Here is a 25,911-nt window from a genome sequence, read left to right as displayed (position 1 = left end):
AATTGGCAGGTGTATTTTATAATGCAATTCCTGAAGATTACGTTGCTAAATAATGGCATTTATGAAGTAGAAAAAGTGCATAGCTGCCAGTGAGTTGTTTTTTGTTTGTGTGTGTGTGTTTGGGTTTGGGGTTTTTTTTCATGGCTTACAGCCAGCTGTGGGTTGGGAGCTGGCATTGGTACAGAAGCAGAGCAATTTGTTAGGGCACACCTGCTCACCAAGGCTGTTCAGTAGGGTCAAACTCTAAGATTGATGTCATTTTACCTGAAGCCGTGAATTCTTTAATTATTCACGTTTTCCTCTTGTAATGACATGAACAAAATGCAGTTCTATTTATAGATTTTACCTTCTTGAGACTAAAGAGAAATGCTGTGGTGGGTGACACGCTAAGGAAAAAAATACCAAAATCCTTTATTTTATTCATATTAGTGTTCTTGCTAGTCTGTAGTTGTCACTGGCAAAAGAAAATCAAATTTATATCCTTTAGCAAAGGACTGTCTGTCTCAAGAGATGGTATTTCATAAGAAGGGTGGAAAGTGAGTTCCTCAGTAGAACTTTCCTAGTGCGTGTCTTAAAATCAGTCTGAGGAGCAGCTTATGCCTGCTGTTTCTTGAAAGAGCCTGTATGTACCCTTCATAGCAAAAGGGGACTTCAGAAAATAGAATAATCCACCTGTTAGTCATGTAGGATTTTGTGCACCTTTACCCTTTGTCATGGTTTAACCCCAGCCAGCAACTAAGCACCACGCAGCTGCTCACTCACTTCCCCCCACCCAGAGGGATGGGGGGAGAGAATCGGGGCCGGGGGCGGGGGAATAAGACTTGCGGGTTGAAATAAGAACAGTTTAATAGAACAGAAAGGAAGAAAATAATAATGATGATAATAATAATAATAATAAAATGACAATAATAATAAAAATGATTGGAATATACAAAACAAGTGATGCATAATGCAGTTGCTTACCACTTGCTGACCAATGCCCAGTTAGTTCCTGAGCAGCGATCTCCCCCAGGCCAACTCCCCCCAGTTTATATACTAGATGTGAAGTCGCATGGTATGGAATACCCCTTTGGCCAGTTTGGGTCAGCTGCCCTGGCTGTGTCCCCTCCCAACTTCTTGTGCCCCTCCAGCCTTCTTGCTGGCTGGGCAAGAGAAGCTGAAAAATCCTTTCCTTAGTCTAAACATTACTTAGCAACAACTGAAAGCATCAGTGTGTTATCAACATTCTTCTCATACTAAATCCAAAACATAACACAGTATCAGCTACTAGAAAGAAAACTAACTCTATCCCAGCTGAAATCAGGACACCCTGGGAAAAAAAAAATCAAAGTACGTGAAGGTAGACCATCAAACATACTAGCATTTTTAGGCATGGAAAGACAAAATTCAGGCCACTCTTATCTGAGCTTTGCTTCTAGATGTGGCAAATTATTTTTTTTTTCTCTTTACAAAGGTGTTTTGGGAAAATATTTCCGTCTTTTTTTTTTTTTTTTTTTTTTTTTTCCTTCATTAAAATTATGGGCACAACTGGTTCAGGATTAGACTAGTGCTTAGAAAGCAAGAGTGTACACTAGATTTTTTTCCTTTTACAATTATGGAAAATGTTGCTGACAGAGCAAGGTGCCTAATAGGGTGTCTGTATCTTTATTATGCTGAATGTGTTTGCCTCTACAGGTATAAATGGTCTTCCCAATAGTCTTTAGTTCTCTAATTGTTAATTGAGGAGGATTTTAAAATGAGCTGTGCAAATACTGCAGTGTTAAAATTCCTTGATTAAAATGTATATTAGCAGCACATCTCTGATAGTAGATATATTTTGGGGGTGTGTATATCCAGTGTTGTTAATAGAGATACACATAACTACTTAAATACAGAATTGGAATGGTGGTATGGGCTGAGAGCTAGAAAAATCTTTCTGCTAAAGTAAGGACTGAGAAACAAGGTCTGTTTAAGTGAATTCTCAGCAGTGTCATACTTTGGGATAGCTGTCAATTCCCTTGGTCTATATTCCCATATTCAAAGAACTTAAAACTCTTGCCTTTGTAATTCTGCATGAGGCATTTGATTCTGTCTATCCAAACTTATTTGTTTTTATTATACTAAGAGCTGGAGTTTAGTAGAAATCAACAGAAAGACCAAAATTAAACATGGAGAACTAGAGTTTGTACCTAAAGCTAAGACTTTGTTGATATTGCAAGCTTGGAATAAATTTCAAGACTGGATTGTTAGCGTTGAAGGGCAAAACTTGTTCAGGAAGGTCAGGTATCACAACTGGGAAAAGATTGCATTGTATGTGAAGAATGTTGTCTGTATTCTGAAAATGGTGATAAATGGACTAAGTACCCATCAGGGGTGTGTCAGGTGAAACCTATCACTGCAAAAATTTAAGAAGACTAGACAAGCATTTGTAGGAGATAGTCTAGTCACATATCATTTGGCTTCAGAGCAAGGCAAGGAACTAGATAATCTCTTGTTGGTTCTGCAATCCTTATGCTTTAAAAAAAAAAACAAAACAAAAAAAAAACAAACAAAAAAACCCCCACGCAACCCTTTTTTTCCTTTTTTTCACTCACATAAACCATAGCATAGTTCTAGGGAAACAAATTCAGCAGTCATGTAAGGTGACAGAGTATGAACCACAAACTTGTCTGCTGGGAATGTAACCTTGAAACAACACCAAAATGTCTTAAAGATGGTCTTTTGGGGTGGTCTTTTTTTGTTGTTATAAAAATTTGATATTTAGGAATGTACTTCTTAAATACTTTCATGTGTAAATTCAAACTGGGGGGAGTTAGAAAGCTTTTTCACAGAATAGGGGAACTTTTTTCCTTGAATTCCAAGTGGGTTAATTATGCAGCAAACTTTAAATCATTTAGAAATCAATATTGACAAGGTTGGCCTGATGTTAGGTACTTAAAGCTACTAGTTTTGCACTGTAAAACACTAACATAGACTTGATTAACAGTAAACGCTGAAAGTTTTGCATCTCAGTAAGTTACATACTGTAGTTCCAAATGACGAGTGGTTTTTTAGAAATGAAAGCAGTTTTAAGCATGGGTACATAAGCAAGATGGTTATTATCCTTCCTGTATACAGTTGCCGTATTTGTGGGAAATTAACAATGTTTCAGTCTTGAATAACATGTTTCTTGCTCTGTGGTAGTTTGTGGGTGTTACATGGTTGAGGATGCTCTTTAGGCAGATCAAGATATCTATATTAATCTTTACCCAGTTTTTTCCATTATTGGTCTAGGAACCAATAGATCAAATTAGAGGCTTTGATCCTTTTTTCATGGCAACAGGTACTCCTTTTCAAGGTTACCTGAATTTTTGTCTTTTCAAAAACAGAAATTCTAAGTTACTTCATATTATTTCCTTAAAACTATCCTGAAGGCTAACAAGAGGAGAGCTCTGCTAATACAAAGGTCTTCCATTTATGGCTCTTTAGAGATTGATCAGTTTTATAAGCATTTGATCTAGTCAGAGTTTCTGATTGTAGAGTTTTTTACAATTTTGTACCTGTTATGTCTGGGAAACAGCTGAAGTGGCTCATATCTACCACCCAGCTAGAAACTTAGACAGCAAGATCTTTACTAATGCATACTGAGCTTCAGAATTTGCATATTACTTCTGTGAAACACAGATTTAGGATAAAGGAGGTAAGTTTAGTATTTGAGATTGCTAAATGTCTGTTGAGTCAGTTTTAGAAAGGTTTTAACAAACCATACAACACAGAAAAGCCAACGCAATGTTTTTCCTTCAAAAATTGAATGTTGTTGGCTGTTGTATTGGTGGCATAAGTTCTTCATCTCCATTTATATCTAACAAGTTTGTCCTCTAAGCTGATCCCTGCAGTTTTGTAAACCTGCCCTTTTATGCATCTTCTGTAGATGGTTATCATCTAGCTATGAAATAATGTTCATTCTTCTGCTCATCAGCTTTATTTCCTCTTATTCTTGTTTATCTCTTGGGTTTTGCACAGCAGCCTCCATCTGATTATTTCCATTATACAGTGTGAATTCATGTCCTGTTGTTGGCTAGTATCCTAATCTGATGTTAGGGCCGGATCAGATGTCTTTAACATTTTTTTAGTTTGTAGAAATGTCTGCTGTTAAACAGCCATGGCACACCTCAAAACTGTATAAAACACACTTTCCTGTCAGAGCTTTGCTGACATTACAGTCTTTATGTAATCTATTTTGGTCGTCTTTCTCAGTAAGACATAGCATGTGGCATTTGGTGGTTCACTTACAGTAAACCTTTACTCTTTGTACAATCATTCATCATTCTGTCTTCCCTGCTCATCTTTATCAGTGCAGGACAACATCACATTTCTGTACTGGAAGGCATTCTTTATGAAACCTTTTCACTAAACTGCTGAGTCAGAGCAATTTTTACAATCATGAGTAAGGATTCATGTTTGTTTTTTATTCCCTGAGACTTCAGACTGCATAACTCAGTGTTTACTGCTGCTTCTCTCTATTGCTCAGTACTTTGGTAAGTGTTGCATGAACTGGTCCAGACGGCTGCATAACTGCAGGTACTGTAGTAGTTGTACTTTCAATAACTCTTCTCTCAGCTTCTCTTGTTTATACACAGGCTGCAAACATACCTGCTGTTGGTCTCAGCAGAAGTGTCAGCATCTCACATAGATATGTCATATCTACTTGAATTATTATCTTCATAACACCCTCTGCTACAGAACTCTTTGGACACATTCTGAATTTACCAGTCCTCAAACATCTCCTTTATGGATTAAGACAAGAGACTGACAAGTTCTTTTTCTGCTCTTTGAACATTGCATGTGATTTCATTACATAAAAACAAAAGTCCTTCTTTTCCCAGTGTTTCTGAACCCTGATGCAGGTGGTTGATGTGCTTCCACCAAGCAAGGGCCTGGACCATTTCATTTTTGATATGCTAACCACTGTTTGTGGGCTTTCAGGCTCACGAATAGTTTAAAATGTTGTCTTTCCTTTCCAACAGCAAGACAACTGTCTCATGTACACTGAAAACGGCAATATCGTCCAGAGGTAGTAAACACTGACTGTGGAGAGCTGTCTAGAGAATTTTTTTTTCCAAGATACTGAAAGAGTTGTAGAGTAATATGCTGTCAGACAAGGTAGCCTGTCAATGCAGCATTGAAATTATTGATCCTTATTACAGCCGTGCAACATGCAGTCTCTCTGAAGACATAGTACTATAGTTTGTTACTTTGCTTCTGCATCCGATCTTTTTTTCCTAGATGAGTGCAACTTCTGTACGCCTGCTGTATTACGTAAAAAATATGATGGCTCCTTGATTGACAGCACTTGTCCTCCTGGCAGCTCTTGAAAGATGCACACCTTGCATCCATGTAGAAAAAACAAAGACTTCTATCATATTAGCTGAAGCGTTTTAAAATTAATGACTGATACTTATGTTGCCTTTGAAATTTTGTTGCAAGATGCACTGAAAGGGATGCTGATGTGTGTAAGAGCAAATTACTATCCACAAAACAATGAAATAACATAACTATCCTATAACGTATGAAATAAATTATATAAGAACAACAATTTTGCATTGACCTTTTTTTTATCGTAACCTTCTAGCAGTAATAGATACAGAGATGTTGGATAGACATGTCACTTCTTTTCCTAGATTTGTCCTTTTAAATATCTAGGCTTAGTGTATTTTTTGTATGTCATCAGAAAAGAAAAGGTTTATGGCCTTTCACTTCTATTTCTTCTGAGAGCAGGAATCATGAGATCGAACTGACTGACCTATTCAGCTTCCCTGTTTTTGTAGCAGAGAGGTTTTCTGGCCTATTTATGTGGCTGTGTGCTGAAAGCTGATGTTGCCTGGCAGGGTAGTAATAAAGCATTTGTGATGGAGAGGTCAAACCAAGCCCATAATTCTGGGCTGTTTCCAAAATGCAGAAGCAGTTTATTTTGGCCAAATTTCTTAACTGGTGTCCTGTTACCCAAGGAAAGGGCTCTGGAATTGATTAACTGCACACAAAGACTTGGTCTGTGTACGTTTTCATTAAGAAAGAACCATTTGTGTTATGTTTTTCTCCATTACTTGCTTTTACTTGCTGTGAACAACATATGCATGTCCGGTTTTGCTGTAAAAATAAAAAATTCTATGTGCTTTTGCCACAGGTGTATTGCCTTTAAACTGATGCTTTCTTTCTAACATCTGTTTCAAGTGCAGTCTACTTCTCCCCCGTATCTATAATAATAAACACTAAATATATATGCAGCTTTAAAAGCAGCTATGTTAGGCTGAGCCATCCTTTTCAGTTGAGGCTGTTGAAAGAGGGAGGCAGCAGTGTGGTAGCGAGTGATAATTTAGCATGAACAGAGCAAAATGAGTAACATCTTAGAGCAACCAGGAAGTTTAGTTGAGGAGAAAAATATTTCAATAGGCTTAATATTGGGATGGGGCCATGGCAAAACCAGGATATTACTGCTATTTCTTTTGGTTTACTTCCCCATCCCCACCTTTTTCAATTCCCCTATTATTTGCATTTCTAGAAATCTCAAGAAAAGTCTCTTGATGCCAAGTAATGGAGTAATTAGCTGGTGCCATAGAATTGTTTCCTGTAAGGCTTGATTGCTGCTTGACTGTGAAATACTTGAGCTCAGTTGAGCCAGAACTTCTAAAACCAATGTTTTAAAATGAAACCTTGTGATTTTTAGTTGCTAAGTACTTGGGTGCCAACTTTGGCTTTTTGAAATGCAGGTGCTCTGTACTTCTTGAAAACCAGACTGCTTGAAGGCATACTAGATTTTGAAGCTTGTTTTTCTAGTATTTATACTATGTTTAAAGCTAGGCTTAAATTTTTTCAGTACTCACTTCATGTTAATGACACCATGTTATATCAGTGTATTTTCATTCTGGATTTTTCAGCAAAGTAATTTGTACGAATAAAAACGGAAGGCACGTGCTTTTTAAACTACAAAACACCCCAGTGTTGGGACCTTGGAGAGCACAGAGATGTTATAGGTACATCTCCATGAGTGAGCAGGCCCTCCCTGTCCTTTCTAAATGTTTCTGTTCACTTCTTGCTAATGCCTTGAGATTTATGCAGAGCCTGCTCTCAGAAGGATGTTCATCTAAGTTGTTTGCACATGACAAATAATCTGGCATCCTGGTGAGGTACTCTCGTTTGTTCATAGTCCTTCTCAAGAATCTAGGCACTGTCTTGATATATTTACACTTCTGATATACCAACAGTATGTTTTTAATAATGTGTCAACTTTAGTGTCTTCTGGCTTGTAATACAGTTACCTGGGAGCAGGAAGAGTATAGGCAGGATTAATACTGTGTGAATGCAGTCTTGGTGCGATAACAAAAGATGGACATTTAATTGGAGACTGACTCCTTTGGCATGTATTTGAAAGGGCATGGGAAGAAATCGAAATTGAAGTAGTACAGCAGACGCTTACTTATTAGCCAAAAGGAGGAGGAAAGATCTTATCCAGCAAGGCTGCAAAAGATTGCATTGCATTTTAGTTACTGATGGGAAGTGATTTTTCTTAAACCAAAATTTGAAACAAAGGGTAAAGATGGGCTTGAAGGTTAGCCAGGTGTGAAGCTTGTTCATGCAATGTGACTAATAAATATTCTGTAAATATTTACACCAATTTAATGTTGTGTTTATCTCCAGTATCCTGAAACTAATTTTTTTTAAAAAAGAATGCAAGTAAATTCTTTTACTACCAATAGTCTTGTCTCCCTTGTAGGTGATAAATGTTGACCATTCCCATACGTATACATACATGTACCTATGTGCATACTTTTTTTATTATTATTTGTGGAAACCACAATCTACTTGTTATATTTTTATTTTGCACTACTTGGAAGCAGATTATTTAATCAGCAGACTGTAAATTGGTGTTAGGCTTTTGACGGCCTCCCTCTCAACCATTTAAAATTCCCTCTTGTTCCATGGAATTTCGTTTTCAGCCATGGCCACTGTCCTCCTGAAATGCTGCTTAGAAGAAATGAGAAACCAAACAGCCAAGAATCACAGAACAACAGACTCCTAAATTTTTTTACTTACACCCTAATGTGTGAGAACTGGTTATTGTTTTTAGGGAAATGCATTGCTGCATTTCCTACTTCTTTAAATGGATTCCTTTTGGAACTACGGACCTTGTTTCTAGGAAAAATATTTTGATAGTCTGTCTCAATGATTAACTCTGTCAATCTCAATTTCTGCTTTCAGCTTTTTCATAAATTTCTGCTGCCCATAGCATTCCTATTCCATCCCCCAGTTCTCTGTTTTCAATTTCAGATATTTGTAGGCTATTATGCCCTCTCACAACCAAATGTTTCTCATGCTGTTAATTATTGTTGTTCAGATTTTTATTTTTTTTTTACTGGCTAAATTCTGCTTTCATCTCATTTATTACAAAAGTACTGCTGAAATTTCCTTAGTTAAGAATCTTAGGAGACAGGGCTATAACTCACAGTTATAGCAGTCTCTTTACAGAAAAAAACCAAAACCCATAGGTATACTATGGTTTTGAACTGAAGTTTTCAACTTTTTATAAATGAGTCTTCAGAAATGTAGAGAAGGTGCGACTGTAATGACCATGCTTCAGAGTGTGTTCTAGGAGTAATAACTAGTGAAAGGCATCTGCTGTCTTTACCTGAATTTAGAAATTCTGTAAAATTTTCCAGTTGCATGGATTTTCCTTGGGAATGATACTAAATGACAACATTCCATTATAATTATTATTCAAAATGAAAAATCTAATATGTTTTCATCACAGAATGAAAAATTGTTAGTTACTGTTGAGACACCGCGTTGTCCATTTATCTCTGGCAAGTATTATCCCAAGTAGCGAGGGAACCTGATATGGTTAAGGAAAATTGTGATCTACTTTCATATCCGCAAAAAGTTTTAGAGCTAGAATTAAAATTGGGTAAACCACAGGTTTAGTCCCAGATTTTTCAGAATTTCAGGAGAAAGATAGCATGTAAGCATGCTGTCTTCAATGTTATTAAAGCATTTGCTGTAGGTTGTATCCTACCTGAATACAGACAGCTTTTTTGATGGGAGATTAATAGATCACATCATTCATTCAGATTTTAAACAAAGTTAATAACCTCATCCAACTGGAATATTCTGCCCCAATCTTCAATTTCAGGTTCTTTTGCTCACCACACTGCTAAATGACTGAGATTTCTGGAGTAACTCCCTGATTGATGGCAATGCATCAAATCCCTTTGAGATATACAGATAAAGCTTGGCTACAGTGCCTCTGTTTTCTTCATAGAAGCTGATGCTTCAGTCTTCTAAATTCTGAGTGCTGCAATGAATCATCCAAGATGCTTGGGACAGACACAAGAAAGAAGTGCTAATATACCTGTTGTTTGTCTGACAAACTACACTAGGCTTGTTGTAAAATGTAAGCTAGAATAGTTTTTCTCTTCATGAGACTTCAGACAGGAGACGCAAAACTAACCAGTCTTTTTATAGTGATAGAAAAGTGAATGATTTCTGTGTTACATCTTGTTAGAAGACAGATACATGCAGGATGCTTTGCATCACAAAAATATTTGTGATAGGTTTACTTTTTTTTTTATTTTGCATATGCTTTTCATTATGCTTTGGTAATTTTTGTTTGACCACAGTTTATTTTAGGATGCTTCCCACTTGATGGGTGTCTGCATAGCTTTGTCAAAATGGCAGGCCACACAAAGTTCAACAACTGAAAGCTTTCAGTCTAGCTCACAGCAGTATTTAACTGACAAATAAGACAGTTGATCCAAAAATTCTGATGTCTATGCATTGCATGAAATGTACTTTTGATGTATTGCATGTACTTACATATAAGAGTCAATAGTCTGACTTGTAAAGACACTTAATGAAGATGCCTTACAATGACTAGGCTTCAATTATATTCCTGTCTTTGCATTGGTTAAAGTTCTGTTATGCTGCTCTTAAATAGCTTGCTGTATTTCCATACATAACTAGGGATAAAATTAATGCTCAAAACGTCTTTGCTAGTTTTTCATAAAAAATTTCAAAGTGTTTTTTTTGAATGGGAAAATGTTTTTGAAAACTATGTGCCTTTTAAGGGGGGGGGGGACGGACAGACAGACAGAGGTATAGATGGATATCTATATATATTTTCAGCAATGTCATAGCTAGGTTAATTGGCTTTATTGATTTTTCACAATTACATTACTTGTTTTTTCTTTAAATCCCTGATCAGAGATTGATATTGAGCGTTGTGTTCGTGAGTCAATCAACCTGTTTCGCTGGACCCCAAAGAGTGCTACATACAGGCAATATGCACAACATCCACGGCAAGCCGGTGAGAGCAATGGCACAAGAAGTTCAATGTCCTGCTTTTCAGCAGACTATCAGGAAGCACCTCGAAGTGACCTAGTAAGTAACCTGGGAATTGGAGGGGGTAGTATTTGTCAGATTGCATGTTTCTCCTGCTCCAGGTGGTTTTTTTCCTCTCTAAAATTTAGACAGAAAGGAAATACCCACCAAACCTCAGTTACTGGCATTTATGTTGTCACTTCCAAGCACAGGGGTCTGACACATTCATCAGGTGTTCTGATTTGCTTGTCAGCTAGTGCATGGTGTTAGAGCATATGCCATATTATTAATTTTGATGAACAATCCAATGCAGTGAATGAGAATTAACTGAAAGGTGGTTGGGGTTTGGGTTTTTTTGACTTTATTGCTTTGAACTTCAGCTTCTTTGATGTACATGCCAATGAAGTTATTTCTTCTTGTGCCGGATGTCTGTCTCTCCCAACTCCTGCTCCTTCGGTTCTGTGGTGTTTGTTACCACAACAGACCAGTGTCCGTGACTCACCTGCAGAACTGCAAACAGGCTTTATCTTAGGAGAAAAACAGTAAAAAGAACAGTTTGCCAGTGAGAAATAGGTAACTGGAAAGTGATGCAGGCAGCTCTCACTGCTTTTTCCATCTTGGCATGTCAGGTTAAAAGTATGACTCAAATAATTTTGAAAGGTAGTGTGTGAGTTATGCCTGTGTTTGTTTTGGCAAAGAATAACTGGTGGCTAAGAGTATATCTGCATTAAATAGATACTCAGTTTAGCAAAAATATTCTTCCCTTCTCTCTCCAGTAAAATCTGATGGTTGTTTCTCTTGTCGAATACACCATCTGAAGAATGGTGATTTGAAATGATACCTTTCCTTCCTCTCAGCAGTATAAATCTAGGCAGTCTCTTAAAAATTAAACAGTTTTGATTTTTTTCCCTTCCACATTACCCTACAATCAGAAGTCCATTACAATAATAGGGGAAGGATATATAGACCTGCCATATCTATTTGGTCAGTTGCATTACATTTTAGTCTTTCCATCTGTTTTTCCTAACTACTAAGAAACTAAGTGTATTGTCACTCAAGTGTATCTTACTTTTTAGGTAGTCCTTAAACCTGAGTCTGATATTCAGTCATTTTCTTTATTTTACTTTAGTTTAGATTTTATTTCTATTCCTGTATTTTCTGGAAGCTTTAGCCACAAATCCAGGACTCCAAGTGCTAGACATGCAAATGCAGAACAAAAGGAAACTCCAAAGAGCTTACAGAATTTAAGAAATAATAGGTGGTTGTAGAAAGACAATTGGGAAGAAAAACTAAATGACAGTAGAATGCTGGTGCTCGTCATACAGGAATTGTTGCCAACACAACTGCTGCTGTGCTGTTCTGGAGATATGTAGAGAGACTTTCTGAAGGAGCTAAGGGCTGCGCATTCATAGAATAATTCAGATAGGGTCTTACAAAGTCATCTGGTACAAATTCCTGTAGAAAACAGGCCCAACACCGAATTCAGGTGGGGTTGCCCAGGGCTTTGTTCTGTCAGGTCATGAAAACTTCCAAGGAAAGAGATTATGCAGTCTCTCTTGGCAGCCTGACAGTACTAACAGTGAAAATGTTTTTGTGTGTGTGATAGCTTTTCTCAATGTTATGACAACAAGAGAGTAAAAAGACAAGTCTCCTCAGTCCTAAGGATGTGCTTGTGCCTTTCTGTATCCAAGTAAGAGTGAAGGGACTTGGAAATAGCAAGGAGGGAGATGGGATAAAGCAGCAATGGTCTACTGAACTGGTAAATAGAACAGAGATTTACATTTGTAGCCAAAATAAAAATCTGTTATTTTGGGTCAAGCAAAATTTGTTGGGTGTTTTTTTCACTCTTCTTCCATTTCCTGAGAAATTTTTGGGGTGTTTTTTTACTTGTGGTATGAAAATAAAATTACTATAAGTTGTGTTTGTTTATAATGAGTAACTAAGCTCATCCATCCCACAATTTCCAAGAAATTAAGCTAATATTTTTGGTATGTTATAGAGAAGAAAAATAAATACTATAACTTCTACTGCCTTCTCTTTCATTTCTACCTAATAGGAAAGCACTTCTGATTTACTGCAGCACAACTGATGGTTTAGCTCCTTTTGAAGCTCAAGCATATTGGATCTTTTGGGTACTGCTGTAGTTGGGGTTTTTTTAGCTCATCATATGGAGCAGCACTACGTGATTTATATGTGGGAACATATTCAGGCTTTTCCTGTAGGAAAGAGGAAACGGATCTCACAGACACATGAATGACGAGGAAGCCAATTCATATGTTAAGTTATAGTATACAAATGTGTTTCTTCTCATGTGCTGTATTTTTTGTGTCAGATTTTGAGGCAGATATATAGAAGGCAAGCATGTTACAGTTCTGTCAGGAGCCATAGTTCAGACTTGGAAAATCCTGTGTAACATGAGCCTCTAACGAGCTACCACTCACTTGCGACCAGTTCTGCACTTCTGGGTACTTGTTTTTGTAAGATGACACTTCTCAGGGGTTTGAGCAACATTGCTTAAAAAAAATTTGGAATTATTGGTGAAATACACTATTTACACCCAAGGTGTTGTGTCTTTTGTTAACCTTAATCCTGGAACTATCTATCGCTTTCTTCAACATGTACTCTACTGGTGTTTGCTGCCATGGAGAAACTTTTTTCTACTTGAAAGCAGTGGAATCTGAGTTCAGTCTTTAGCACACAGAGTAGCCTTTAATGGATTTTCTAAAACACCATTGTGTCCTTGCTGGTCAGTCTAGCTCTTAAAAAGTTACTTTGCTGCTTCCCCACCTATTTAGTTGGTCATTATTTGGACAAGCACTTTGCACTACTATTTTATCTCCAGTTTTATATTTGTGGGTCACCTCTGTATTTGAGGGTGGGGAGGGTAGGAAACAGTTCCTTTGTAAACAAAGCTGTGGGTTTGCTTATGAAGGTAATTTATGACTTCTTGAAACAAAGTGTTTCATGTATTTAATTCTAAACACCAGCTGTCTCCTGCTCCTATATTTATATTTTCCTTCTAAGTTGCTTCAGTTTGTTTAAGTGCTTTTTATTGACTGCTCAAGTATTTGTGTGTATCTGCATGTTATGGTGCTTTGGTTAATAATATCAAAAGAAGTGTTTGCCCCTGGGTGAGCACTTTTCTCCCTAAATCAGCAGCCAGTAAAACAAAACTGTTTTGACTCTTTTTATCACTAGCGTTGCTTATTTTTCGTTTTAGTGGCATCTGTTTGCAACTTCATAAACAGGCTTGGATGCCCTCTTTCCTCCTGGACTTGTGTGTTGCTTAATCTTTTACTCTTTCAGCCAGTAAGCATATTTCTACTGAGATAAAATCTCAAGGAGGAAATAGTTTCAGAGAGAATGAATGTACATCTTAAGTGGTTTTGCATGTTTATTTTGAGCAAGATAAAATGTCAAAAATAAGAATGGAAAAACCCCTTTAAATTCACTACTGAATTTTAGTAGCAGCCTACTTGGATTTGTGTCTGTAATTTTTTTTTGACCAGTACACTAATGATTTTTTTTCTTATGCTTCCTGAAACTTACCTTCATACCCTGAAAACTCCTGAAGTGTTGTTCTTGAATGTTTAGGAGTCGCAGGGACAAATAACAGTTGTCATGTAACAATTTTCTGCTCTGCCTCTATCTCCCTTATTATAGACATGGTAGATGTACCCTCTCTCCAGCTACCTATATACTTCTAAATAAAAGCAAGAGAATGATGCAGTTTCTTTGTCTTTATGAATGTCTGCTCAGGTGTGGCAGGTGGACTCCCAGAAATCCCGAGGCTGATACAATTATGCCTTTGTCTTTGTCTTCTACTGGTAATCCTCTTTTCAAGGGTCCGAGTTTCTGATGAATGTTGCAGAATTAAAGCATTCAACTGGAGAAAAGGCTACCAGATGTTAATTGATCTGTGCGCTGATTTAAATGCAACTGGTCCAGTTCAGCTTTTCAGTTTTGATGAAGTAGGAAAAGTAACTAAGCGGGAAGGTGACTAAGTGGCTTGATGAAACAGTACAAATGTGAAAAACATTGGTTTTATCAAAAATAGTATGAACAAAGTTTCCTGATGGTAACTTTTCTTAGCAGATAATCAAGGATAGCTTGCATGACAGAATTCTTAGAGATGGGAATGCAGGGCTATTTGCAATAAATATGCCAGCGCTCAGTTGCTTTTGATTTCCTTTATGCACCTAGGATATATTTGTCCATATAAAATGTATTGGCTAGGTTTATATTAAGCCTTTGAATAACTGGTGTGTAAAGTCCATCTATTATTCTAAAAGAAGTATGATGAGTAGTGTATACCAACATTTCTGTTTCAGTGTACGAGCCAGGAAATGTCCAAGTGTAATGTCTGTGCTGTTCATAATAGCTGTTACATATATTCTGCCTCAAGGGTCTTCTGACTGCCTTGACCCATTTCAGGTTTGTTTTGTGTTCTGTTTTTGTAGGGAACTTGGTTTTGTTTTCTTATTTCATTGTTCTACTACTCAACAGAAAGCTGTTCCTCAAATTTGTTTTTAGTTCATGTTGTGCAAAGCATTAACTCATCAAGATCTGAGTTAATGTTTCTAATTTATTTTGCATGTACCTTTGATGCTTCTGTTTTTCTGATTGTAGCTGCCAACAGCTTGAGTGAGAAGTTGGATTTATTTGTCATTTTTGAGATGCGTTTGTTAAAATACATTTTCTGTGTCGCTCCCCTGTGAGTGAATAAGCAATTCACTGTTTAATTAGGCATGTCATAAGCTCATCACGTTCTGGCAAATATTTTGGGGAATTGTTGAAAGCTTCAAAACTTTCTCTGTGTATTTGTGAGCTTTTCAAAGTTTTTTTGATACTCATAAACCAGGCAGCCAGCAACCAAAAAGTAGGGAGTGTAAGGAAACCTCTGCTTCCAGTACTTTGGTTTTGCAGATTAAATTAGCTGAAGGAAGCCTTTTTTAGGACTTCCCTTACTCTGCTTGGTTTTAAAAATATGAATGTATTTTCTTATGTTTAGGACTATTTCTGATAGAAGATAAAGCATTAAATCAATTACCAGAGTGGATAAAATGAGAAATACATGGCTTAGGAAATAACTGATGTTAAATGTTAATTTAAGAGTGTCTAATGAATGTTGTGGTTGTTTTTTAAGTTGTAATATAAATAGCAATTATTTTAATTGAACGTAAATTCACTGGAACAAATGTTCTGTTTTTCTTAGTTGAGGCAGAATTAAAGGTGTATGTTTATAATAATCTAAATATTATTTATATGAGACTTTAATAGTTTGTTAGACACTCACTTAGATCATATTTAAGGATTTTAAACATATTTTATACAGTCTTGGTTTCTGAGTCTCCCTGGGACGTGTTTGTCTGCTGTGAATATGAATGGGCAGTCAGAGCAGCCAGACTACACTCTGCTACAGCCTTAGGCTCGGGTTCTGGATTCACTGATTGTCCATCTAGTCCTTCCTCACAAGCCTTTGCGATTATACCCACTTTGAAGTTGAAAGCTGGGTGTATTTGACCTTTTTGACCTCCCACAATTGGGATTCCATGACTGATTAACAAATGGGGGGGGGGGGGGGGGGGGGAGAAGGGGATAATTATACCTGTAAAATTAATTTTTAAAAAAAGAAAAAATTAGCCAGTTCTTTCTCTCTCCATCTTGTGGGAATGTTCTTTTTATGTTTGGGGGTTTTTCTCCTGATTTGGAAATTGTTTTAAAATCAGGTTCTGGGTTTCATAGCCTTTGATCAATTAAATATTGGGAGTTTCATTTTTCTCCTTTTTTTTTTTTTATTTTCAGTTTTGCCATATTACTGGGGGAAAGAAATTTACTTTAAAAAATCATAAGCAGTAGCCACTGTATGGCAGAATAAGGAATATGGCCACTATCGTCACCACCCTTTAAGGTGTGGAAGTTATTGATAAATGAGCTGTTTACAAGATAAAGAAAGGATTGAGCCCATAATAAAGTAGTAAACACAATAGAACCATGCATTCAAGTTTGCTACAGCTGTTTGTATTTGAGCCAACTCTGTGTTTCCCTTCTATACCCAACCTTAGCCCCTGTGGAGTGTATCCTGTGAGAAGACACTGTCTGAAATGCATATGGTAGCACTGGTAATGTAATCTGAGGTCAGTCCTTGCCAAAGTAAATTAATTGGAATATTAGAAATGAAAAATGGAGGAAACCCAGAATTTCCAAAGTCTGTCTGGCCAGTGTTACACCTGCCCAGCCATATTCCATGCTCAGGTGTATCTGGCAATCCACACCTGAGCTCTGCACAGTGGCACTGTGGTTTTTACCTGTGCTATTTCCATCTGCATTAACTCATGCCAGTTTTCCTCACTGATTATTGGTGGGTGATCTCTGTGATATGTGATCTGGTATGGTTCCATTCTTGAAAAATTGGTGTTGTGTGCAAGTGTTTCTTTCCACAAGGATAGCTGGAGCAAAGCCTTATGTTTATAACTAAGTTTTAGCAAGGAGGAATTTGCTCAATCTCACTGAAGAGTAGTAGCAGTAAGCTATTTTTGAACACTTTGTTTGTTGGTCTTTTTTAATGCACATCCAATGCATGGAGAATGTTAGGAAATAGTTACACACTTTGGTGTTTTAATAATTTCACTGGTAATTACTTATTGGGTTGCTGACAATGTGATGTAAAGTTAACATTTTGTGAGGGATGCTTTAGAATTTTCCTCTGAGAAATACTTAAGGAGATCAGCTTGCAAAATCCTAGGGAGAGCACAATTTCAGGCTGTAGTGGTCCTTAATTGCAAGCTGGCTGGGTGGCTGAAGGCATGGTTACTTTGTTTTCAGTGCTGACTGGCCCTCTCTCCGAGGGAGGACTATGGTGGAAGTAGTCTTTTTGGCAACCAATATAAATACTTGGTGTGGTTTCCTGGGTGACAGGTTTATTTCTTACTTTGTTAAATAATCCATATTTTATAAAAAAAAATAGTGGCCTGCATCTAAAAAAAAAAAAAAAAAGGAAAAAGAAAAAGCAGTGCAGCATGTATGTGAATTTACTTTAGGAGAGAAGTAACACTCAGAATAATCCATTGAGTGTGCTAAAAATATGCTTTAGGGCCAGCACGGATCTAAAAAGCTTAATGCTTTATTCAGCTTCTGATAAGCACAATTAGATACTGCAGAGAGAAATGGTCCACTTAAAATTACATTTTTTATGTGTGTGCTTGTAGCTTTAGAAAGCAATGGAGTTTGGGAGAAATTTTTGAAGTCAGTTTTTGGAGGAGAAGTAAACTCAAGGATGTTTGTAGTTTCTCACACACAAATATGCTCAGGTGCACAGACATAGCTACCTCCTGCCACTCACAGCAACTCTAATTTCAGCATGCAGTAGCTCCTGTGTATGCCATGTGTTGCTGCTGTGAAAGTTATGTCTTAGAGCACAGTGCCATCTAACAGTGCTATTGAGAAAATGTAATAAAAATTAATTTTCATGACATGGGGAGGGGGTGTATGATGTCAGAGATACTTATTTCTATCAAAGGCCTAAGGTGTGTTTTTCCTCTACTTCCCAGTCCTCTGTCCTACCCTACTCTCTTTCTCTGTATAGGTGTGTATAGGAGCCTGCCTTAGGCTGACCTTGAATCCAGGATTCCACCACATCCCTCTCTTAATGCACCTCAGGCAAGGCTAAGTACTGTGCGTTTTCTCAGTTGAGTCAGGATGCAATGTCATAATGATCTAATTTTACTGGGAAGTACAGCGAGAGGATGAAAAAAATTTTCCTGAACACAGCTCTCTTGCCTGGTGCTGTTGCTCCATTCTTGCAGTTGATAGCCTAGTACAAACTGACTAGTGACCTGTGTGATCATGTCAACATCATCTTAATTTACTAGTAAAATTGTTACAGCTATGTATGCATATTTTCTCATCTGCCATTGTCACTAGTGGAAGATCTGATTTTCAAATACACATGACAGCATAGCTAGAAGAAAAAGTGCATACTGATTGCAAAGTTGAACTTGCAGCAAGAGTTAGTCATGGAGCCCACCCTGCAAACATGAATGAACACATTTTAGTTTGATGGGCATAAATGTTTCTGTTGATGCTAAAATGATGACTTCTGTATATCTCACCAAAGCTTGGACCTGGGTTTCTAAAATGAGCAGAGTTGTACAGAAATCCAAGGAGATTGATGTGAAAAGCACGTACAGCTTACAGGGTAAGTGGCTAACCATGTTTTCAAACTTTTTGACAGTTAATAAAATTCAGCACCTCTCTTGATAGTCAGCAGTTAAGGTAGAGCCTTAACAGTATGTTTTGCTCTTTGGCAGGCTTCACATTGGTAAATAACTGAAAATGTCCCAGAACTGTGCTGCCATTGATAATGCCAGTTCAGAAAACAGGAATCATGGATAAATAACTACAATTGAATCTTGAAAAAAGATGGATTGCTAAATCCAAGGTCTCTGACACCAAGAGACATACGTGATCACATTGTGAGGGAAAGGAAATTCCTCTTCCAGTTGCAGTTTGTATTGAGATGTGATATTAAATTCCTGTTGGGTTTGTTTCTAAAGAGGGTGAGGGAATCTCTGACAGTTTGTATTCTTAAGATTCTGTAATTTTTTTTCTCAAAGTAATACAATTTTTTGTCAGGGAGAGAGTATCCATCAAGAGGAAGAAAGAGGCACCAGTGGAAAGCAGGGAAGGCTTGCAAGATCATTCTTGCTGCTTCTTTTACTTCAAGTTTTATTTCATGTTAAAGCATCTTGTGGGTATTTTCAGGCACGACTGGATTATTGCTCAGTTTTGTATTTTAAAATGGGTCCCTGCAGTGGTGAGAAGTGTTACCTGTTTTATCATGTCAGAGGCAATAACTAATGAGACTTTGAAGCATATCTGCCCAGCTGCATGCAGGGAGTAACTTGTCTTTCTGCTCTGCTGACTCAGCTTATTCACTCAATTATGTTATTCCAGGGAGAAAGAGAGATAGGTTTCCTTAATAATGAGCTACTTCAGCAAGCAGAGCTCACTTATATTTTTGTAGACTGCCTACAATGGTGTACTAAGACATTTAGAGGACATTTATGAATGACAGTTGGCTAAAAGTTGTTGTTTGCACACTCCTTAAGGTGTGAGTTCTGGAGCAGGGAGCTCTCTGGAGGAGTCAGGGTGGTGGAGGGGGTGGAAGAGTACAGCTTGCAAAATGCACTTGCAAAATGAAATGGAGCAAACCTTTAATGTAGGACATGGTTTAGTGGGCATGGTGGTGTTGAGTTGACAGTTGGACTCGATGATCTTAAAGGTCTTTTGTGACCTAAACGATTCTATCATTCTAAGTAGAGGGAGATAGGGAGCATAGAGAAGGTAGGCACCAATGTCTTCACCTGGAAATATGAGAAGCAGAATATGATGGCAAGGGAGGACTGAATCTGAAATGTAAGAATTAGTTTGCTAGAGAGGTTGTGTAGAGAACAGTGGCTCTCAAGTGTTTGAAAAATTTTAGAAAACAGTTCCTAAAATCTGGAAGTTTGGCTATTTCTCCTTTATAAGTAGTACTGATTGAACATCAAAACCATTGAAGCCTTTTTGTATGATCCTTTGCTAATAATGGTCATAAAAAATGGCGGGGGAGGAGAGGGCAGGGGGATTAGGGAGCATGTCAAAACATTTTATATTCCTTTTTATTTATTTGTGATCATTAGAATACTTCCCTGCCTGTATAGGCCTCTCTCTGTCAGTAACAGTGGATTTAAGCATCATTCTTTCTCAGTTAGTACAGGAGTTGAGTACTTTTCGTTTATCAGGCCATCAGAGTTCAAGGGAGCAATGGGAGTTGTTCTGTTTGTTTAAAAACAAACAAAAACACCCCACGAAAAATAAACTTGCAAAGGACAATGCTCCCTGGGTATTAAATACTGCCTTCATCTACTTAGTTATGAAGGATATAAACAAAACCATTTGCGTGGAAAATACTAAGTGCAAACACACTGGTAATGATTGGTTTCAGTCATAAAATCCTTTTAGATGATGCAGCTAAAATCCAGTGTTCTTATTTGGTCTTGTTTTCAGTTACTTCCTGAAAACTGACTCTGCTTGTCATGAAAACTGATTCTTTGATAAAAACACGATAGCAGTGGCTTTGCCTACAAATCTATCCTGAAGTGTCCTGTTCTTCTTGCTTATTCTCCCTCTTCTTTTCTACGAGTTGTTTTCATCTGCCTGCTATATTTTAATTGGTATAAGGTAGTGCTACTCTATACAGATATATCTATCCCAAAGCTTATATGATGGCACCATGACATTATTATATTTAGGTGGAAATCACTGTAAAAAAAATACATTAGCTTTCTTCCATTATGGTTATTTAAAGTAAAAACAAGCACAAACAGCAATGTCTTTGCTACAGATTAGTGTGACCCTTGATTCGGAGTTGCATCTGTTTCTGGTTGCTGTGTGAATCTGCTTTTGTCTCTTTCTCTGTTTGATCAATTCTTCAGAAATCTTTTAAAACCATTATCTTCTAACCTGGTCTTAAAATGTTTTTGTTGTTTTATTCCTAGATATACATGCACACATTTATTTCAGAAACAAAACATTAGGTTCCAAAAATATGGAACGACATCTTCCATGAAGCATGTTTCTTTATGAAGGACTTTGATACTTGGAATAGATTATTTTATTTGAACCCCAGATTTTAATTATATTGACTTTCAGGCTGAAGTTCCTTCTGTATTAAATTTGCTGCAATAAGTTTTGCCAACTTCAAAGACAAAAGGGGGGAAACCCTGCTTCTACTCAGATAAAGCCATCCTTTCCATGGATAAAAAGTTGCTTTATAGCTCCTGTGTTTATCAGATGGGACTGTTAAGTTCAGGTTCAGCAGAACTAAAGATACTTGCTTATTTTCTAAAAAAAATCTATATATCTTCATTTAATAGCCAGGATGAAATGCCCGTAAGAGATTACAGGCTAATGGAAAAATAGATAGGAGCTGTGATTGTGCCAGCCTCATGTTCTGGAGTGCTTTAATCTTTCTGAAACTTGACTTCTAATTTGAGAATGATTAAGCAGCTTTAATTCTTAATATTAAAAAAAAAAAAAAAAAAATTCTTAATGCCTATTTCTTCTTATTAAGAGCAGTAAATGCATATGGCTTAGCAATTCCCAGGCCTATTTGAAAATTAATGGGGTGAGAAGAATAAGTACTTTGAAAGTAAAGAATTTAGGGTGTTGCCAGAGAAACTTCTGGAAGGGAAGTAGACCTCAGACTTCAGCTTAAGCACTCTTTTTCCTATTACCAGCCTGCTTAATCAGCAGGCTTCCCTGATGAACAGCTTCTTATAACTGACTAGTCTAAAGCAAGATTCATGCTTGAAGTTAGGATATGCTAAAATAAGTCTCTTTTCTTTGCAGGAAAACAGGCGAAGCAACTTAAGTAGTAAGCTCGGTATCTTAGCATGTGTACGACTTGTGTGTGTGAAAATACGCGTGCATCTTTCTGATTAATTCTTACCTTTTCTAAGTAATGACAGGCAGTTCATGTCTGTATATGAACACAGTTCTCAATTTCAGTGCTGTAGTTGGTATACAATTTCTTACACTACCTCTAAAACTATGAGTATATTGACTGAACTGTTGGAGCACTACACAAGTGTGTAACTGGACTTTCAACTACCCTCTGGCACTATGCTTAAAGTAGAGCTTTTGCCTTTTTCTTAAAAAAGAGTGAAGGGGTTGTTTTAGAAATTATGTACCATGTCTGCCTTGGAAAAGAGTAAATAGATCACAGTAGAAGAATAATTGGAGGGAAGAAACAAGCATCTTACATATGTGATATGCTATTTGGACTTAAGCTTTTCCCATGGGTTATCTTGGCTATTTTTTTTAATTGTCCTGTTTGTACCCCCCATAGAATAATAAGTATTACTAGCATGGAAATTTTGGGTTGTAGGATAACCCTTATGCTCCCTTCATTGTTTAAAACAAACAAAAAATTGCACATGATAAATTCAACAAGATACTGTGAGCAGCTGTCCTGAGACGTGACTACCTGCGACTTAATTTAGCTGGAATCAAAATCTGTTGGATACTACTGCCTCTTCACAATTTGTTGGATATTTGTAAATAATTACTAGGAGACTTAGTGGCATAAACTTTTTCCAAGAGCAGCTAACATTACTCAAAGGATTTGGTTTAAAGTGGGCCCTCTCCCTTCCTTCACCTACTCTTCCTTCTGGTTCATTACAGCTGGAAACCAATGCCTGCAATGACATAATAAAGCCTAAACAGGGAATTGAAGGCAGCAATCAGGACAAATGTTAAGCCTCCCGTCTAAAATGTCAACCTGCATCTTGTGCATGTCCTCTTAGTTGGCCGGGCTGAGGCAAAGAGAGTAGTCACTGAGGTGGTAGACAACAGCTGGAACACTGTTGTGGAGAGGAGTAGGAAAGGTGTTAAAGGTTCAGAAGAGCCTGCAAGAGTTGGTGCTCAGGGGCCATGACAGCCTCAAGAACTGTCTGAACTCAAGTCCAGTGCGAAACTACAGGTATCTATAGCAGGATGGTGGTATGAAGAGGAGGTGTGAGGACTGGGTAGAAGGATTGACAGCTTCGTGTTAGCCATGTTTAGGTTGCGCTGACTGACAGTTCATTAGAAAATTCCTGTGAGAAAATGTCTGACATGAAATATAGTTGTTACCAGATACAGCAGATAAAGTCAAATTTTTAAATGTAATTAGGAAAGATGATCTTATAAGTGCATGCATATATTTCACTTTGCAATTTGAAGGAAATAAATTAGTCTGATAAAACAGCTGTAAAAAGAAATAACTGATTCAGCAATTCTATTTCCAGCAAGACTGCCGAGGAGCTTTAGGCTGCAGCTTTGTTCAAAGCCTATATAGAGATATTGTATCACTAAATATACCAGTTAGGCAGATCTGGACATACTAGGTCAAAGCAAAGCAAAGATGGTTGTAAAATTCACAGTTGAATGTGTTTCTCCTTATTTTCAACGCAGTTAAAGGAAAAAAATGTTTTTCCTGGTTATTAAAACCTATTCACAGGACAGATAGTGTCTACATGTGGAGTACTTCTTGTGGCTTTATACTTTTAGATAAGGAGAAAATGTTTTTATATCAGTATAGGTGAATTTTGACTGGTTTGTTTTCTGCTGTAGACTTCATGCTTTTCTCTTAAACTTTTATTCTTTCCTGAGGCATTCATCCTATCTGCTGAATTAGACAAGAGTTGTATAAATAAAAGTAGGAAGTGTTTGTGTAATTAGAGTCCATCATAACGTAAATGTTTCTCAAGAAGACTTAATTCAGGTCATCTCAGCCAGCCTCACTGGCATAGTCCACATTTATAATGCTTGACTTTGCTCCCTGAGTGTTTATTGTTACCTGTAATCATGTGACCCTGCTTCAAGGATTGAACTCTTTTTGCAGTGGACTTGCTTCCCTTTTCTCCTTGGTAATGCTCCACAAATGTTCTCCTGAGGGAGAAGCTGTTGCCTCAGGAGGGTGTAGTGATGTCTGCCAGTTTTAGTCATCAGGCAAATTAAGCTGTCTCAGCCAAACGTGTATTTATGTAATCGCTACCCTTTCTACATTATTACCTTTCTTGGATATTGCAAACTTGTGTCTGCTGTGAATCCCCTAGATGTGGACTGCTGAATTCATTTGGCAAGTCTGAAGTTTGAGAGAAGAGTTTGATATTATTGTTCCTCCTCTCCTTTGATGCAATTCATTTCCTTGGACTCTTCTTGGGGGAATCGAGCTACTCAACTGGGAGGTGGCTTTAGACAGCAACTGAGAGTCGGCTGTGTCCTCTGCCATACTTATTTTTATGGAAACAGATCTCCCTTGAGTATTGGCTATTCTGTTGAAACAAATAATGCGTTATCCAGAAAATCAAGCATTTTTCTGATTATAAAGCATTGTGACATCTATTACTCTGAACTTGGGAGGAAATTATGTGCTGAGACTAGTAATTTGTAAGTTCTTTTGTTTTGAATACTATCATATACAATGGAAAAGGCTGTTTGGTGGGCTAATATATTCCCTGAAGTACAATTACAGATTTTGTTTGTAATTTTGAGTGCTTTTTGATAACCTGCTTTACAGCAGAGGTATTTTTAACTGCAGAGGGACTAAGAAGTCTTTTTTCTGGGACATAACTCGGGAAAATATGTGTATGCCTCTCTGTTCTCTCTAGCACACTCTCTAAATTTGAAACAGTCCTCAGATTAAATGAGAAGCCTAGTATGTTTAGAAACTGAAACAAAAGCTAGAGCTACCGGTCATTTGGGCTAATACTAATTAGTAAGGTCTCCATTTCCTTCAGTGTGTTTCTCCTGTTCTCTTGAATTTTTTTCATGGGCTATAAGCATATAGTGTCCCGAATCAGTGTGGTCACTGCAATCTAAAACAAGGTGACAGAAATGGAATATTTTTTCAAAGCAGAAAATTTGCTACTGTGATACTCTTAGAAAGACCTGTATTTTGACTGCACTGTATAGAATCATTCTCAAAGATAATACATGATAAATGTTCTATTTGTTCTTTTATTTTTCCACTTTCTGTAGTCCATCTCTGTATGCCTGTGCTCATGTTCTAAACAACTGCAGAGCACACATGCAAATCTTCACAATGAAATGGTTGGCTATTTCATGAATTTAGGTCTTCCTCAAGAAGACAACATCAAATCAGTTGGAAGATCTTTCAGATGTTCCCTGTGACAAATCCTAGTTATCCTGTTTGTTCCTGTCTCCTGACAAGCCAGAATAACTTGCTAGAGACAGCTGTGGACTTAGTTATGAACAACTTTTGCCTCTATTTGACCTCCTGCTCAACAGGAGCACAATAGTTGCACAAGACAAACCAGTTCTGTTGTAAGATGACTAAGCTCCATAAGTGTATCTTTGATGTGCATAACTCTTGGAGTAAGTTGAGTTCCATAATGTTTTGGCGTTTTTTTCCATACATAACCTACCTGTTAACTCTGTATCTGCTGGATTAAAGCATAATGAAAACAAGCTGCTTTAAAATTTACCTGTCTCGATTTGAAAAATCACAATGGCAACATTAGAAGAAAAAAGTTCTTGCTGCAGAAGACTATAAATAAGTGTAATTTATTAACTCCTTAAAACCATGGTGCATGCTAATGTATTGTTAATTACATAGTATATGAAAGTTTTAAAAAATAACCACATTCGACATTTAATTGAAGTGATATGAGGACCTTTTAGTGCAGATATAGTTCTGGAAGTTCCACCAGGGTAGCTGAGAGATTAAAGAAAAAAGTCTCATGTTTGCATATATAATAATACAAAAAGTGACTGTAGCAGTCCTTTAACTTTTAGATCTGCAAATAGGTTTTGCAAACCCGGTGTTCCCAAGGACAAAAGCCTAGTGCTGCTGCAGAACTTTTTGCCTGTTGCTTGCAAATAATCCAAGTTTAACCCTCTTGAACAAGCTGAAGGTTTTCCTTATGCTTTATTTTGATTGAGTCAAGGTAAATCTTTTGGGTGAAAGTGTAGTTGTAATGGCACTTAGAAGTTTCAGCAGTTTAAAGCAGCCTCTGAAGGAAGGTGGAGACA

General features: G+C 37.2%; 1 protein-coding gene across 8 annotated transcripts in view; it reads left to right on the top strand.

The window, feature by feature from the left end:
• The window catches only part of TBCK (TBC1 domain containing kinase), a 115,813-nt gene that overhangs the window by 71,138 nt on the left and 18,764 nt on the right, over positions 1-25,911 (top strand). For 7 of the 8 annotated variants that reach the window (XM_030023508.2, XM_041124791.1, XM_041124796.1 and 4 more), the window contains one exon: positions 10,214-10,389. In XM_030023508.2, coding sequence (XP_029879368.1) covers positions 10,214-10,389 — 176 coding nt within the window. Of the gene's footprint in view, positions 1-10,213; positions 10,390-12,661; positions 12,758-25,911 lie in introns of those variants that run through there. The other variant, XM_041124797.1, reaches the window with a different exon arrangement.

This window comes from Aquila chrysaetos, chromosome 1 (assembly GCF_900496995.4).
Source record: "Aquila chrysaetos chrysaetos chromosome 1, bAquChr1.4, whole genome shotgun sequence".
In the NCBI taxonomy this organism is placed as follows: domain Eukaryota; kingdom Metazoa; phylum Chordata; class Aves; order Accipitriformes; family Accipitridae; genus Aquila; species Aquila chrysaetos.
Note: the sequence above shows the minus strand (reverse complement) of the source record. Positions and strands in the feature narration are given on the sequence as shown.